This window comes from Balaenoptera physalus (genome assembly GCF_965194825.1).
Source record: "Balaenoptera physalus genome assembly, chromosome: 20".
NCBI lineage: Eukaryota > Metazoa > Chordata > Mammalia > Artiodactyla > Balaenopteridae > Balaenoptera > Balaenoptera physalus.
Window position 1 is genome coordinate 38,969,159 of NC_138901.1, and position 14,674 is coordinate 38,983,832.

General features: G+C 51.0%; 1 protein-coding gene across 1 annotated transcript; it reads left to right on the forward strand.

Moving 5' to 3' along the window:
- The first annotated feature begins 286 nt into the window (after positions 1–286).
- Positions 287–14,636, forward strand: EPX (eosinophil peroxidase). Its single transcript, XM_082443370.1, has 11 exons — positions 287–377; positions 485–578; positions 836–1,273; positions 1,364–1,493; positions 2,354–2,560; positions 7,319–7,637; positions 9,130–9,290; positions 9,646–9,901; positions 10,336–10,506; positions 12,677–12,914; positions 13,481–14,636. Exons 1-11 carry the CDS (start codon positions 302–304, stop codon positions 13,680–13,682), a joined length of 2,292 nt encoding a protein of 763 aa, XP_082299496.1. The 5' UTR covers positions 287–301; the 3' UTR covers positions 13,683–14,636.
- Positions 14,637–14,674: the final 38 nt, after the last annotated feature.

Sequence of the window (14,674 nt, forward strand, 5' to 3'; positions counted from 1 at the left end):
TGAGCAGATGAAAGAACGTCTCCATGTTGGTGAGGGGTAAAGTGGGGTGTTGCAGTGTCACAACTCCCCCCCAAAATGAGAGGGAAGTTCCAGAGCTCCACCTCAAGAGGCTGGGCTTCTGAGGCCCAGAGCTCCCCTCTCTCCCCCAGGACAGGCTATAAAAGTCCCTTCCCGGCTACTTCCGCAGAAGAGCAGGAGGAGGTGAGAGGTCAGCTCAGCATCCTCTCTCGGTGAGAAGGCATTAGGGGACACCCACCCGTGTGATCGCTTACCCCCCTGTGGCTGGGGTCTCACTGCAGAGATGAAGTTGCTCCTGGCCCTGGTGGGGCTCCTAGCCACCCTCATCCTGGCCCGGCTCTCTGAGGGCACCACCCCAGGTAATAGCCCCTTGGACAGCCAAGGAGGAGGGCAATGGAGGGGGAAGCACTTGGGTCTGAGGGACCTGTGGCTGCCCTGGACCCTAAGCCTCCTTCCCCCTGAACAGCCTCCCCTAGGGTGGTGGAGACCTCGGTCGTCCAGAGCTGCATAACAGAGGCCAAGTTGCTAGTGGATGCCGCCTACAATCAGACTGAGAGGAGGTGGGCCTGGGCCTGGGTCTGGGGACTGCGTGGGCCTGGAAGGGTTGACGATGGGGGATGGATGGACTCCAGCCAAGGTCATCTCACCCAACACCTGCCCCTGGGCACCTTGGGGCAGTGCCATGTGGGTAGAGAGCCTCCCTTCTATCCATCCTTCTGTCTGTTCACACTGTGCTGACTGTCCACTGCCCAGGTTGGGGCTCTGCTGGGTGTGTCTGCTTCCTCTCTCCAGCCCTCACTTCTCCTCTTCTGGGCAGCATCAAGCAGCGCCTTCACAGTGGCTTGGCCAGCCCCATGGACCTCCTGTCCTATTTCAAACAACCGGTAGCGGCCACCAGGAGAGTCATTCAGGCTGCCGACTATATGCATGTGGCCTTGGGACTGCTGGAAGAGAAGTTACAACTCCAGGGGCCCAGATCCTTCAATGTCACTGGTACTGTGGAGTGGAAGGAAGCCAGGAGGGGGTTGCAGGGTGCACGCCTTGGGGTGTTGGGAGGGGAGAGGGGAAAGGGATGGGAGGTACAGAACAGACCAGCTCTAGAAGAAGCTAGAACCCTGCCCACTGTCCCACCCCCAGATGTGCTAACGAAATCCCAAATGAGGCTGCTGTCCCAGGCCAGTGGCTGTGCAGCCCAGGATGAAGCCGAGAAGTGCAGTAACAAGTACCGCACCATCACTGGGAGATGCAACAACAAGTGGGTGCTGGGGCGGCACCTGACCTGGTGGGGCCCAGTTCCCTCCTCTCTTTCCCAACCCTGCTGACCCCAGCCCACCCATCGCTGCAGGAAGAGACCCTGGCTGGGGGCCTCCAACCAGGCCCTGGCGCGCTGGCTGCCAGCCGAGTATGAGGACGGGCTGTCTCTCCCCTTCGGCTGGACCCCCGGCAAGAGGCGCAACGGCTTCCTCCTCCCCCTCGTGAGTCAGGGCTGAGGGGCTGGAGGACGTTCCATCTCTTCTAAACATGGGGAATAAAAGCTCAGCCCGGAGTTGGACAGGGCTCGAACCAGGCTCTCCCACAGGCTGGCTGATGACTCTGGGCAAGGACTCCAGCTGAATCAGTTTCCTCAGCTGTAAAATGGCAGTAAAACCCACTTAATATTACTGTTGTGACTATTAAATAAAGTCCTGGATATAAACATCCACGTAGGATGTGATATATTAATGCTAGCCATTACAATATTGTTTTTTCTGAAAGAATTCATGGCAAAGTACCTTGCTAAATATAAGGAGCAATACATCTTAATGTAGTTCTATCTATTGACCTAAACTATTTCATATTTAACAATTTATCAATCTTCTATTCATATGCCAAAATAACAATCTGTCATCTACCCATCTATCAACATCTATTTATCAATTTTTCTTCCGTTGGTCTTTCCATCTATCCAATTCTCTATTTATTATCCGTCGCCTAGCAACCAATCCTTGCATCTATCAATCAGTTCTACCATCTAATTATCCATTAGTCTATAAATTGATCTATCAGTTTGATCTATTTATCTCTCTGGAGAAGCTGGTGGGGTCTGAGCCAGCCAACCTGGCCCGTCCCCTTCCTGGAATTACTCCTGGAATCCTCAGGAGCTGGGCTGGAGAGCATCCGTGTAGGAATGACAGCCACATAGGAAGTGGGACAAAGCAGGAGAGAGGAGGGGAGGGCAGGGGAGGAGGAGAGACTGTACTAACTCCAGCAGGGGCAACCTGCCACCCCCTGAGTCCTGGGTTGGCTCTGACACCCTGCAGAGTCAGCGCCCCACGCTGATCTATCTCCCCACCAGGTCCGAGCCGTCTCCAACCAGATCGTGCGCTTCCCCAGCAACAGGCTAACCTCCGACCAGGGCCGGTCCCTCATGTTCGTGCAGTGGGGCCAGTTCATTGACCACGACTTGGACTTCGTCCCTGAGTCCCCAGCCAGAGTGGCCTTCACTGTGGGCGTCGACTGTGAGAGGACCTGTGCCCAGGTGCCCCCCTGCTTCCCCATCAAGGTACTTACCCCCGACTCCCAGGCTCCTGATGTGGCCTCCACCTCTGGCCGAGAGCTGGGGCTGGGCATCTGGCACCTAGTGCACCTGCCTTAAGGAGCTGCCTGTGACGCTGGAGTATCAGACAGAGACAAGATGCACAGTCCGGCACAGACGCCTGGTTCTGTGTGTGTTTGGGGGTGGGGGGGTGGGGGGCAACCTGCCAGGAGGTCCTGGTGCTGGCCTCACGGAAGGGGAAGAAGTTGAGACTAGCCTTGACCCCTGGGTTCCTTTCCAACAGGGGAAGTCTTTAGGGTCTCTTAGCTCTTGCCCTTCTCTCCCTCCTGGGGTGGTCTGAGGGCCCTGCAGTTCTCACCATTTCCTGGGATCGGGTTGTGAGCACGATGCTCTCCTTCAGCTGAGAGACAAGGATGGTGCGGGGCACTAGGGAAGAAAAGACGGGCTCCAGGGAGCACAGCCTCAGCTGGGGACAGAGGGGACCCTCTGTGCACACACACACACACACACACACACACACACACACATTCACTCGCCCCTACTGGGTAGGGCAACCTTCTCGCGACGTGACATGTGAGGCCCCTGGCTGGCTCCTTCCTCAAGCTCCTCTGGGGAACTGTCCCCTATCTTCCTATTATACCTTTAGCTCTTGACTTTTATTTATTTATTTAATTTTTAACATCTTTATTGGCATATAATTGCTTTACAATGGTGTGTTAGTTTCTGCTGTATAACAAAGTGAATCAGCTATACATATACATACATCCCCATATCTCCTCCCTCTTGCATCTCCCTCCCACCCTCCCTATCCCACCCCTCTAGGTGGTCACAAAGCACCAAGCTGATCTCCCTGTGCTATGCAGCTGCTTCCCACTAGCTATCTATTTTACATTTGGTAGTGTATATATGTCCACGCCACTCTCTCACTTCATCCCAGCTTATCCTTCCCCCTCCCTGTGTCCTCACGTCCATTCTCTACATCTGCGTCTTTATTCCTGTCCTGACCCTAGGTTCCTCAGAACCTTTTTTTTTTTTTTTTTTTTTTAGATTCCATATATATGTGTTAGCATACGATATTTGTTTTTCTCTTTCTGACTTACTTCACTCTGTATGACAGACTCTAGGTCCATCCACCTCACTACAAATAACTCAGTTTCGTTTCTTTTTATGGCTGAGTAATATTCCATTGTATATATGTGTCACATCTTCTTTATCCATTCATCTGTCGATGGACACTTAGGTTGCTTCCTTGTCCCGGCTATTGTAAATAGAGCTGCAATGAATATTGTGGTACATGACTCCTTTTGAATTATGGTTTTCTCAGGGTATATACCCTGTAGTGGGATTGTTGGGTTATATGGTAGTTCTGTTTTTAGTTTTTTAAGGAACCTCCATACTGTTCTCCATAGTGGCTGTATCAAGTTACATTCCCACCAACAGTGCAAGAGGGTTCCCTTTTCTCCACACCCTCTCCAGCATTTATTGTTTGTAGATTTTTTGATGATGGCCATTTTGACTATTTCCTTACCCATATTAGGGAAGTTTTCAACTGTAATCTCTTCAAATACTTTCTCAGTCCCTTTTTTTCCCTCTTCTTCTTCTGGGACCCCTATAATTTGAATGTTGGTGCGTTTAATGTTGTCCCAGAGCTCTCTGAGATTGTCCTCAATTCTTTTCATTCTTTTTTCTTTATTCTGCTCTGCGGTAGTTAGTCCCACTATCTTATCTTCTAGGTCACTTATCCGTTCTTCCGCCTCAGTTATTCTGCTATTGATTCCTTCTAGAGAATTTTTAATTTCATTTATCATGTTGTTCATCATTGTTTGTTTGCTCTTTAGTTCTTCTATGTCCTTGTTAAACGTTTCTTGTATTTTCTCCATTCTATTCCCAAGATTTTGCATCATCTTTACTATCATTACTCTGAATTCTTTTTCAGGTAGACTGCCTATTTCCTCTTCATTGTTTGGTCTGGTGGGTTTTTGTCTTGCTCCTTCATCTGCTGTGTGTTTCTGTTTCTCTGTCTTCTCATTTTGCTTAACTTACAGTGTTTGGGGCCTCCTTTTCGCAGGCTGCAGGTTCGTAGTTCCCATTGTTTTTGGTGTCTGCCCACATTGGGTAAGGTTGATTCAGTGGGTTGTGTAGGCTTCCTGGTGGAGGGGACTAGTGCCCGTGTTCTGGTGGATGAGGCTGGATCTTGTCTTTCTGGTGTGCAGGACCACATCCAGTGGTGTGTTTTGGAGTGTCTGTGACCTTATTAAGATTTTAGACAGCCTCTCTGCTAATGGGTGGGTTTGTGTTCCTGTCTTGCTAGTTGTTTGGCATAGGGTGTCCAGCACTGTAGCTTGCCTGTCGTTGAGTGGAGCTGGGTCTTAGCATTGAGATGGAGATCTCTGGGAGAGCTTTAACCGTTTGATATTATGTGGAGCTGGGAGGTCTCTGGTGGACCAATGTCCTGAACTCAACTCTCCCACCTCAGAGGCACAGGCCTGACACCCAGCCAGAGCACCAAGACCATGTCAGCCACATGGCTCAGAAGAAAAGGGAGGAAAAAAAGAGAGAAAGAAAGAAACAAAGAGAGAAAGAAAGAAAGAGAGAAAGAAAATAAAGTAAAATAAAGTTATTAAAATAAAAAATTTATTAAAAATTAAAAAAAATCTTAAGTAATAAAAAAAAAGAAAGAAATAAGAGAGCAACAAACCAAAAAACAAATCCACCAATGATAACAAGCGCTTAAAACTATAGTAAAAACAACAACAACAACAAAAAAAAACAGACAGAACCCTAAGACAAATGGTAAAAGCAAGGCTATACAGACAAACTCACACAAAGAAGCATACACATACACACTCACAAACAGAGAAAAAGGAAATATATATATATATCTATATATTAAAAAAATGGAAGAGAGTAACTAAATTAATAAACAAATCTACCAATGATAATAAACTCTAAATACTAAAGTAAGATAAACATAAAACCAGAAATAAATTAGATGCCAAAAGCAAACCGCAAGTCTACAGTTGCTCCCAAAGTCCACCGCCTCAGTTTTAGGATGATTCGTTGTCTATTCAGGTATTCCACAGATGCAGGTACATCAAGTTGACTGTGGAGATTTAATCCGCTGCTCCTGAGGCTGCTGGGAGAGATTTCCCTTTCTTTTCTTTGTTCGCACAGCTCCCAGGGTTCAGCTTTGGATTTGGCCCCACCTCTACATGTAGGTCGCACTCTGGCATCTGTTCTTCACTCAGACAGGATGGGGTTAAAGGAGCAGCTGATTCGGGGGCTCTGGCTCACTCAGGCGGAGGGTGGGGTGGAGGGAGGGGTACAGATGCGGGGCGAGCCTGCGACGGCAGAGGCCGGCGTGACATTGCAGCAGCCTAAGGCGCGTGTGTTCTCCCGGGGAAGTTGTCCCTGGATCACGAGACCCTGGCAGTGGCGGCTGCACAGGCTCCCGGGAGGGGCGGTGTGGATACTGACCTGTGCTCGCACATAGGCTTCTTGGTGGCGGCAGCAGCAGCCTTAGCGTCTCATGCCCGTCTCTGGGGTCCGCGCTGATAGTCGCAACTCGCGCCCATCTCTGGAGCTCCTTTAGGCGGCGCTCTGAATCCCCTCTCCTCGTGCACCAGGAAACAAAGAGGCAAGAAAAAGTCTCTTGCCTCTTCGGCAGCTCCAGACTTTTTCCCGGACTCCCTCCCGGCTAGCTGTGGTGCACTAGCCCCTTCAGGCTGTGTTCACGCCGCCAACCCCAGTCCTCTCCCTGGGATCCAACCTCCGAAGCCCGAGCCTCAGCTCCCAGCCCCACCCGCCCCGGCGGGTGAGCAGACAAGCCTCTCGGGCTGTTGAGTGCTGCTCGGCGCCGATCCTCTGTGCGGGAATCTCTCCACTTTGCCCTCCGCACCCCTGTGGCTGGGCTCTCCTCCATGGCTCCGAAGCTCCCCCCCTCCACCACCCACAGTCTCGGCCCGCGAAGGGGCTTCCTAGTGTGTGGAAACCTTTCCTCCTTCACAGCTCCCTCCCACTGGTGCAGGTCCTGTGCCTATTCTTTTGTCTCTGTTATTTCTTATTTCTTTTGCCCTACCCAAGTACGTGGGGGAGTTTCTTGCCTTTCAGGAGGTCTGAGGTCTTCTGCCAGCGTTCAGTAGGTGTTCCATAGGAGCTGTTCCACATGTAGATGTATTTCTGATGTATTTGTGGGAAGGTGATCTCTGCGTCTTACTCCTCCGCCATCTTGAAGGTCTCCCTAGCTCTTGACTTTTAAACCAAGCATAGCAAATGCCACCTCAATTTAGAGTTACATTACTCTATGTGCAGGTCTGTTTTCACTGAATTGCCAGCTTCCTGCAACTTGTCCTGGGTTTCCTCGACCTTCACAGTCTCCGAGGCACCCGGCACAGAAAGGGCCTTAGGAAATGTCTGTTGAATTGAATGGAATGAAAGGAGCACAAGCCTCATGTCAGGAGAACTAGGTTCTAATCCCTCCTCTCCCGCTAACGAGTTGTCACTTCCCCTCTCTGAGCCTCAGTTTCCCCACCTGTAAAATGAGGATCTAAGGCCTCGTCCATTTCTAACTTTTCATGACTCTATGACACAACGTGCTAAGGATGCTCAGATGACCTGGTGAGCAGCGTGAGTCTGGATGAGTCAAGGAGGGCTTCCTGGAAAAAGGGAGTTTTGAGCAAGGTTTTGAAGCAGGTGGGGGATGACCAGGAGGAGTGAGCTTGCTCGGGAGGGTCCCCAGTGTCACTGGCTCCTCTTCCACCTCAGATCCCGCCCAATGACCCCCGCATCATGAACCAGTGTGACTGCATCCCCTTCTTCCGTTCGGCACCCTCATGCCCCCAAAACAAGACCAAAGTCCGCAACCAGATCAACGCACTCACCTCCTTCGTGGATGCCAGCATGGTGTACGGCAGCGAGGATGCCCTCGCCCTGCGGCTCCGCAACCAGACCAACCAGCTGGGGCTGCTGGCCGTCAACACCCGCTTCCATGACAACGGCCGGGCACTGCTGCCCTTCGACAATCTGAACGAAGACCCCTGCCTGCTCACCAACCGCACCGCGAACATCCCCTGCTTCCTGGCAGGTCAGACTCGGGGGTCGGAAGGAGGAAACACCCAGTCCCTGGGTTCTGGGTTGGGAAAGCCTGGTGGGACTCGATGGGGGTGCATGGCTTCAGACCTCAATATTAGACACACAGATCTGTGCACAGTCTTCCCAGAATCAGTAAGTTGGAAGGAGTCCCTTTGTGAACCCAGTGTGTGGCCGGAGATCACCACTTGACTCTCTTTGGTGAAAAGGGACTCACCCCCTCTGCTGTTCATCTGGAGCAGCGCTGACTGCAGAAAGCCCCTCCCCCCCCCCATTTTGATCCAATGCCCATCTGTGGCTCTTCATCATGCTTCTAGAACCTCAGAGAAAAAGCTCTATCTTTCACACAGTAATAGCCTCTTTAATTACCTGAAAGTAGCTTTCACTTCCACCAAATATTTTTTTCTTCTCTGGGCTAAATTCCCTTAGAATCTTCAGTTTCCCCCCTGCTCTTGCTAGACACTGTCACCTGGTACCTTCTTCTGGATGCATAATCTGAACTCTCCTGGGGGTCTTTGCCCCTGCCCCCCCCATGCTGGTTATCATAACGATGGTCATTGCTTCTGGTTATTTAATATATTTAAATGTGCCATCTCTAATCCTTACAGCAGCCCTGAAAGGAGAGCATTATTAGCGCCCTTGTTTTGCAGATGAGACACTCAGGGAAGATAACTAATGCGCTCCAGAGCAGAGTGTCAGATGGCAGAGTCCACCGTGAGGACTTAAGTCAGTGTAGTGGCCAGGTCTGGGCTCTCTCCACTCTGCTCCACCACCTCCTTTGCAGGGAGTCAGCTCCAGCCCCTTTTCTAAGGATTGTATGTTTCTTTGCTCCTGGCAAGAGCGGCATGCACCTTCACCAGAGGTTTACTTAAGAGTAGATTGAATAAGACCACATACAAGGGCTTAGTTCAAAGCCAGCAAATGACTGTGTGTAAGGCCACCTTCAGGAATGTACTTTCCTTCCCGGCCTCTAGGAGAAGGTCTGGCTACAGGAACAGGCTCTGCCCAACCTTCCTTCTTTCTCCTTCCATGGGGCTCCCTGGGGAGGGTAGCATGACACCAAGCCCAAAGCTGGGGAGAGGTCCAGCCCCTGGAAGAGAATGTGCAGAAGGATGCAACCCACAGGACAGGTTCCTAGAGTCACCCAGGACCCTCCACCAGCTGTGGATCTGGTAATCCTGCAGAGCAGAATCATTAGGCAAAAGGGTTCCTGCCTAAGACCAGCAGCTGCCCTGGGCCACCTCACGCAAGCTCATTCCAGTAACTTAGGGACCCGAGACTCCACTGTCCTCCCACTCCTGGCCCATTGTGTTTGTCAGTGGAGCCTCACAGCACAGCTGAGGAGATGGAGGTCCACGAGGGCCAGGAATTTGGCCCAGGTCACAAAATCCCACCACCTCTTTCTAGTCCCCAGAGCTCTGTCTGCCTTAGCAGAAAGACATTGCTCTGGGAAGGACTATGGTGACTCTGAACTTGGGGTTTTCAAGGTGACAGCCGGTCAACCGAAACCCCGAAACTGGCAGCCATGCACACCCTCTTTGTGCGAGAGCACAACCGGCTGGCAACTGAGCTGAGACAGCTGAATCCTCAGTGGACCAGTGACAAGCTGTACCAGGAGGCTCGGAAGATCGTGGGGGCCATGGTCCAGGTAGGGGGCCCTGGGTCCCAGCATCCCTTAGAAGGCAATCTGGCGTGAGAAGCCATCCTGGGGGATGTGCCTCAAGTCAGCTAGGTCTGGGTGATTGGGAGTGGTCCTGAGATCCGACCTGTATCCCCAACACTGCCACTAACTCTCTCTCTGACCCCGTTCATGTCACCCAGCCTCTCTGGACCTCAGTATCTCCATCAGACAATGGGAAATTAACATCACCACATTTGACATACTGCCAATAAAGAATCAATATGTCTGAGCAGCCCTTCGAAAAGCAAAAGGTCTGTCCAAAGGCAAGGGAGTGGGGTGGGTGGCCACTAAGGTAACGTTCCTCCTCCATCTTTTCTTCCAGATCATCACCTACCGGGACTTTCTGCCCTTGGTTCTGGGCAAGGCCAGGGCCAGGAAAACCCTGGGGCCCTACCAGGGGTACTCTTCCAATGTAGACCCCCGTGTGGCCAACGTCTTCACCCTGGCCTTCCGCTTCGGCCACACCATGATCCAGCCCGTCATGTTCCGCCTGGACAGCCGGTACCAGGCCTCAGCACCCAACTCGCGGGTCCCACTCAGCTCCGCCTTCTTCGCCAGCTGGCGAATCGTGCAAGAAGGTGACCAGGTTTTCCAGAGGCAGACAGGGCGAGGGGGTGGGGCCCAGCTTAGTGCCGGAGGCCAGGCTACTGCTCAGGCTACTGCTAATCATCTCCCCAAGCAAGTGAAAACAAGGCAGGTGCCACCAAGACCCTCAGTCACGGGCCTCCCATCCCCTCCACGATTAGAGGATTTCTAAAAGGGGAGGAGACTGGTGGTTGTGGTCTTGAAAGGAGCTTGCCTTCCACTCCTTCTCGGAGAAGTGGGGGTGATTGCTTTTCTTGCCGGCTCCAGCTCCCTTCATGTCCACCCAGGCCACTGTTTCCGGACACAAACATTATAGAATGTAAGTGACTGGCTTGTCCAGCTCTGAGCTAGCTTGGCATCATGTGATGACTCTAGGGGCTTCCAGGAGGCTGGTCCAATCTGTGCTGCTCATATTCCCTGCCACCAGGTGGCATCGACCCCATCCTCCGAGGCCTCATGGCCACCCCTGCCAAGCTGAACCGTCAAGATTCCATGTTAGTGGATGAGCTCCGGGAACGGCTGTTTCAGCAAGTGAGAAGGATCGGGCTGGACCTGGCAGCTCTCAACATGCAACGCAGCCGGGACCATGGCCTCCCAGGTGAGGGGGCTGCCCGCCCCTTCCCAGGCTTCCCCAGAGCAGGGTTGCTGGTGGTGGTTGGTTGGGGGGAGGGTTCAGAGAAGACCCTTGGCGCCTCCTTTCTGACTGGGACTGTCTATAGGATGTGCTGAGGCTGATGCAGCAAAGCATCCCTGGGACCTCGTTGTTGCTGTTCTGCCACATCTTCTCCATCCTCCATAGGGTCTCTAGCTTTAGGGTCACAACAGGACCAGGACTTGGACGCAGGAGCTGAAGGACACAGGACACAAAGGAGATCAGGACTGTCCAAGTAGAGAAAAACAGTGGCTTTAAAAGGCAGGGAAGAGCTGCTCCATGCCCCACCACCCTGGCAAGATCCAGGGAGGCAGTTCCAGGGATATAGAAACTGGCTCTTGGCTCTAACTGGGCAAAGAGCCTGAGAGGCAGGGAACAGGTGGAGTAAAGGTAAGACTGCCTTGGTTGTTTGGTGAGGCCACAGAAAGACTTTATCCCAGGAAATAAGAAAAATTAGGCACTTTGCTAGGATCTTTAATGGATATTAACTCTTTTAGTCCTCCCAATGACCTTGAAAAGCAGCTGTGACAGACATTTTTATAAATGAGGAGATAAACTCAGAGACATCTAGTAATTGGCCCAAGCCCACATAACTAGGAAGTAGTAAAATTCGAATCAGTTGCAAAATTTCTCCTTTCGTCCCCCTGTTCAGTCCACGATGTTAGGGGAAGGCTTTGGCCACAGCCTCGCTCATCTCTCCCTCTCCCCATCTCCTACTTCCCTGTCTAAATACAACCCGAAGCCCCATCTGCCTCTGCTAATTTTTGGCCGTGAATAATAAAGGGTGGGCAATTTCTACTGCACCTAACACAGCCCCTGGCTGGCACACAGCAGGCACTCAAGAACCTGAGTTTCTTTCCTTCCCTACGCTTGGGTGCTCCTGACAGCTAGTGTCGTGGGTGCCCCCTGCTGGAGATCTGATATTGCTAGCTGCCCAAGTTGCCACACAGTGAGTTTCTGTACCCTCTAAACTGTCCCAGAAATAGTGTACTGATCATAGCTCTTGCAGTCTCCTCCAATCCCTTCCCAAATTTGGAATTGGAAGGCCTGGTTTGAACTCCACTTAACGGTGGGGTGACCTTGGAAAAGTCACAGTTGCTCAAGCTCAGCGAATATCCATTGATAACATGGGGATTACAAAGTACCTCACAAAAATGTGAGGATGCTGAGAGATATCCACACAGCGGTGCTCAGTAATGGTGAAACATTATATGGTTTTCCTTTGTTCAGCTTGCGGGATGGTGTTTGGGAGTTGTAGTTCAATGGACAACGTTGGGCTGGTGTTTCTTTGAGTCATGGCAAAGCTATCTTCCTCCTATCTTAATGGTCCCCATCATATCATGTGACTTGTCCTGGTGTGGGATCCTGATGGCTGAGAAATCAGTGTGGTCTTTGTTAGTTTCTGAGTAGGTGAAAAAAAAAAATTTAATTTTAGTTAAAATTTTAGTTTTAAATTATATTGAGATATAATTAACATATCACAAAATTTACCAATGTAAAGTATATAATTCAATGATTTTAGTATATTTAGAGTTGTGCATCATATCTAATATCAGAACATTTTCATCACTCACAAAAGAAACCTAGTAATAATAGTCACTCCCCATCCCCACTCCAGCCCCTGACAATTACTAATCTTCTGTCTCTACATATTTGCCTATTCTGGACCTTTCATATAAATGGAATCATACAGCATGTGGTCCTCTTCTGAGTAGATAAATTTTATCCATGGTTTTCATTTCTTGGTTCATTCACTCATTTATTCATTCGGGCATTCTACAAATCTGAGAGTCTTTTCTGTTCTAGGTAATGTCTTACTTGTGCCTGATTAATGCCATGATAATATCATTGTGATTGTGAGTGTTGGGTTACGACAGCTTCTTACATTAGGACACTCTTCAGTGTGTGCACAAAGCATGGCTGTCTGCTCGCACTGAAAATTAAGAGGGCAGTGGTTTGGTCTTTGGAAGGTTCAAGGCCTCTTCTGCCAGCAGGGATTTTGTTCTGCCCAATATTGCCTGATCACAGAGCTCCATCAGGAGAAATCGCGGTGAGCAGAAGTTAATGGGAATCTGCAGGGGTAAGACTAAACTGCTCCTGTCCCCTTTCCCTACAGGGTACAATGCTTGGAGGCGCTTCTGCAGGCTCTCTCAGCCCCGGACTCTGGCACAGCTTAGCCAGGTTCTGAAAAACCAGGGTTTGGCAAGGAAGTTCCTGAATCTCTATGGAACACCTGACAACATTGACATCTGGCCTGGGGCCATCGCAGAGCCTCTTTTGCCAGGGGCCCGAGTGGGGCCTCTTCTGGCTTGCCTTTTTGAGAACCAGTTCAGAAGAGCCCGAAATGGAGACAGGTAAGTGCCCCTACCCTAAAGGGACCAGCCCCAGAGGCAGGGCAGAAAAGCACTAGAATTTCAAGACTCAGAAATGAGAGAAAGTACTCTTTTTAGCTTCATCTCTTCCAAGTACACAGGATCCGAGACCAGGAGCTCCTCCCTGGAGAGCTTGGTAAGAGGCAGAGAGAGCACTTGCCTGAGTTGGAGGCACCTTTAACTCAGGAGAGAGACTTCTCAGCCTCACTGTTCCAGGCTTAAGGATCCCAGAAAACATGGGCACCAAAGCTAAATCTGGTTTCCCTCCAATAAGCTTGTGGTTTAAGACTTGACTTCTTATTTGGATTTGGCATTTACCTGGGTTCAAATCCAGTCCTGGCTACTTAAATTACTGTGCAATTAATACCGGGCAATTTACTAGACTGCTGAACTTGTTTCTTCCTTTATAAAATGGGAATCATACCTATTTTGCAGGGATTCTGGAGAATTGAATGAAATAATGTATGTAAAGTACCTCACACACAGCAGGTGCTCATTCCTGTTCATCCCTGCCAAACTTCACCCACATCTCTCCACTGTCTTGGTAGGTTCTGGTGGCAGAAACAGGGTGTTTTCACCACGACACAGCGCAGGGCCCTGAGCCGCATCTCCTTGTCTCGAATTGTGTGTGACAACACTGGTATCACCACCGTTCCGAGGGACATCTTCAGGGCCAACATCTACCCCCAGGGCTTTGTGCCCTGCACCTGCATCCCCCGCCTGAACCTGTCAGCCTGGAGAGGCAGATGAGGCTTCTGCAGGTAAGGGGGACCTCCTCCAACAGCCCTGGGCTGGGTCAGGCCCTCACTTCCTTCCCTGGACAGGACCGCTGAGTCCTCTCAGGCCCCTAAGCAGAAACAACAGAACTTGTCTCTAGCAACAGATCATGCTCTCACAGTGGCTTCCCAGTATGCTAGCCTCTGGGTTGATAGTTAATCCCAGGGCCCAGGACTTTGAGGGGCAATTAGGAAGTATCCAACTAGCCTCAGCTTGGTCATCAACACCCTAAGAACAGCTCAATCTCTGGACATCCAGCAAGTTCCTCACTTGCCCACTTGTGCTGCTTCCACAGGAGTCCATCCCAAGCCTCTGACCTTGGAGACCTTGGAGACAAGGAAACCTGGGGAAGACCACAAGGCTACCTCCTCCCCTGGAGCAACTGCTTCCTGCTGATGCTTTTGCTGGCTATAGCTCAGAGCTGGTTCTCTGGCTGGGAGTGACGGCCAGGGCTCCCAGCAGCAATGAACCCTCCTGCCATGCGAGCCTCTTATGTATTAGGTCACATGTCAGCTCCAGGTGCAAGGGCTCGTGAGCCAAGCAAGGGGGTCCTGAGGCCCAGGCAAGAAGAGTCATCTTCATCTCCAGCCACTTTCATCTATTTCCCACCCTGTCCCTGACCCCTGCCTATGACTGGAAGGCCAGAGTCCCAGCCTCCAGCCGCCCCATGGTCTTTCTCTGGAGCCTTCAGGCTGCACAGCACACTCTGCTTCTACCAATAAAGCACCCGTGAGGGCAGAAGCTGGTTTCTGCATTGGGCTCGGGGAGGGGGGGCGGGGGGAGGCTGGACCTCAGTCCCATTCTTTGCTCCAGATGTTTAAGAGGAGTGCTGCTAAGACACAGCTGGCACTAACCTTAAAGCCTCTCCTGGGGGCTGAGTTTAGAGCATCGAGACACTGTGGAGTAGGAAAAGGCAGGGAAGGGCAGCAGCGTTAGGGGCCCTGACATTAAGGAGAATACTTTGG